The sequence below is a fragment of the Coregonus lavaretus genome (genome assembly GCF_964263955.1).
Source record: "Coregonus lavaretus genome assembly, contig: HAP1_SCAFFOLD_1287, whole genome shotgun sequence".
NCBI classification, from domain to species: domain Eukaryota; kingdom Metazoa; phylum Chordata; class Actinopteri; order Salmoniformes; family Salmonidae; genus Coregonus; species Coregonus lavaretus.
The window spans coordinates 22501-25000 of record NW_028161555.1 but is presented as its reverse complement, the minus strand read 5'-3'; the positions used below and the strand labels follow the sequence as shown (position 1 = coordinate 25000).

Genomic DNA, 2500 nt, shown 5'->3' with positions numbered 1-2500 from the left:
ATTTGGCCAGCCCAGAGAAGCCGAGCTGGTTGCCTTGAGTCTACATGGTTCTCATGTCGCGTTTAAGGCCAGCCCCCTGCTCGGTGTGGAGCTTCAATAGCGCAGAGCAGCGTCTACAGCAAACTACTCCTCGCAGACCGTGTGTGTGTGTGTGTGTACCGGACCAAACGACAGACAGACAGACAGACAGACATGGCAGAAGTCGCACCAGCACCCGCAGCCGCAGCGCCGGCCAAGGCACCCAAGAAGAAGGCAGCAGCCAAGCCCAAGAAAGCGGGACCCAGCGTAGGAGAACTCATCGTCAAGGCTGTGACCGCCTCCAAGGAGAGGAGCGGCGTGTCCCTGGCCGCGCTCAAGAAGACGCTGGCGGCAGGCGGCTACGACGTGGAGAAGAACAACTCCCGCGTCAAGATCGCAGTCAAGAGCCTCGTCACCAAGGGCACCCTGGTCCAGACCAAGGGCACCGGTGCATCCGGCTCCTTCAAGCTCAACAAGAAAGCCGTCGAGGCAAAGAAGCCCGCCAAGAAAACCGCAGTTCCCAAAGTAAAGAAGGTGGCCGCCAAGAAGCCCGCCGCGGCGAAGAAGCCCAAGAAGGTAGCAGCCAAGAAGGCCGTCGCCGCAAAGAAGTCCCCCAAGAAGGCCAAGAAGCCCGCTACACCCAAAAAGGCCGCCAAGAGCCCCAAGAAGGTGAAGAAGCCCGCCGCAGCGGCCAAGAAGGCGGCCAAGAGCCCCAAGAAGGCTACAAAGGCAGCCAAGCCCAAAGCCGCCAAGCCCAAGGCAGCCAAGGCCAAGAAGGCAGCCCCCAAGAAGAAGTAAACCTATTACAAACAGTGTTCTACTCGACACATGTTGTACCACAAAAGGCTCTTTTAAGAGCCACCCACCTCTTTCCATAGAAAGCGCATTGATTTCCATGTACTATCTGTCGTGAAAAAGAAATTACGCACACTAGGCTACTTTTACGCACACAACATCGTCCCACTCTGGGTGTGTGCGAAGGGAGAGGAATATAATAGAGGGCCAAAATGGCTTAGAAATTCGACCTCACGAGTGCACCCTCACCAGCCATTTGTATATGAGCCACTGGGCTATTCCCGTTCAGAGGCAGGCTGCTGTGATGTGTTACAAGTGCCATGTAATAACAATACTATAGTGGCTTCGAATTCAAACTCACGAGTGCACCCTCAACAGCCATATTTATATATGAGCCACTGGGCTATTCCCGTTCAGAGGCAGGCTGCTGTGATGTGTTACAAGTGCCATGTAATAACAATACTATAGTGGCTTCGATTTCAAACTCAAGAGTGCACCCTCACCAGCTGTTTGTTTCCCATTTGGAGAGAAATAATGTGAGGATTTCATGTCGGACATTTTGGCGCTCACGCGAAATGACACAAAGTAACAAAGTCGGAGGGACACAAAGTAGCCTCTCACTCGCTGCCTGTGGGTGGGAACCGGCTTAGGGCTGTCTGTCTGTCTGTCCCTCGCTCCAATTGGATAAGGCCACACCGGCCCGGTGGCCAATCGTTGCCTCTTGTGGCGAGGTATAAGTACGGCTCTCGAAGTGGCGAGCGGCTCATTCAGACTTTCTGTGACTTTCTCAAGATACCAATATGAGCGGAAGAGGCAAAACCGGAGGCAAGGCCAGGGCGAAGGCAAAGACCCGTTCATCCCGTGCCGGGCTCCAGTTCCCCGTGGGCCGTGTGCACAGGCTACTGCGCAAAGGCAACTACGCCGAGCGTGTGGGCGCTGGCGCACCAGTCTACCTGGCCGCCGTGCTCGAGTACCTGACTGCTGAGATCCTGGAGTTGGCCGGCAACGCTGCCCGTGACAACAAGAAGACTCGTATCATCCCCCGTCACCTGCAGCTGGCCGTCCGTAACGACGAGGAACTGAACAAACTGCTCGGCGGTGTGACCATCGCTCAGGGTGGTGTGTTGCCCAACATCCAGGCAGTGCTACTCCCCAAGAAGACCGAGAAGGCAGTCAAAGCCAAGTAAATTCGCTACTGCGACTTCAACTTGACTACTCAACCCCCAAAGGCTCTTTTAAGAGCCAACCACCTAGCTCTCCAAAAGCGCAAAGTACCTTTCTATGACCGCTACACATTGAGTGGGTGTATACACAACTATTTCGACATTCTGTGCCCACATGAGGCCTTCCATGAACAACAACACCTACTAGGCCTCGTTTGCCATAGCAGGCTAGCATTAGATTACAACGTGCCTATAAAGATGTCACTCTTGACTTTGGCGACTATTATTATGCGTAAAGGGCCGGCGGCGTCCTATTGCGCGCGCGCACCGGGAGTTTGAATTTTGGAGAGGCCGGGCCTCCCGTCCAATGGCCAACGGAGGAGGCCTGCGCAACGGGCCAATCGGGGTGGTGGGGAGATGGTGTCCAATCAGCAGGCGCCACTGCCGGCTTTATAAACTTCACATAGGCATTTCGAGGCTATACTCCCGACTGTCAGAGAAGCGCCATGGCCAGAACCAAGCAA

At 54.9% G+C, this 2500-nt stretch overlaps 2 protein-coding genes across 2 annotated transcripts; both read left to right on the top strand.

The window, feature by feature from the left end:
* Window positions 1–192: 192 nt before the first annotated feature.
* On the top strand, window positions 193–816 carry LOC311120413 (histone H1; the record flags this gene model as incomplete). The annotated part of the gene is made up of 1 exon (XM_084195011.1): window positions 193–816. The coding sequence occupies one exon, from the start codon at window positions 193–195 to the stop codon at window positions 814–816; it is 624 nt and encodes a 207-aa protein (XP_084051137.1).
* Window positions 817–1613: 797 nt separating this feature from the next.
* Window positions 1614–2000, top strand: LOC311120412 (histone H2A; the record flags this gene model as incomplete). Its single annotated transcript, XM_084195010.1, has 1 exon — window positions 1614–2000. One exon carries the CDS (start codon window positions 1614–1616, stop codon window positions 1998–2000), a length of 387 nt encoding a protein of 128 aa, XP_084051136.1.
* Window positions 2001–2500: the final 500 nt, after the last annotated feature.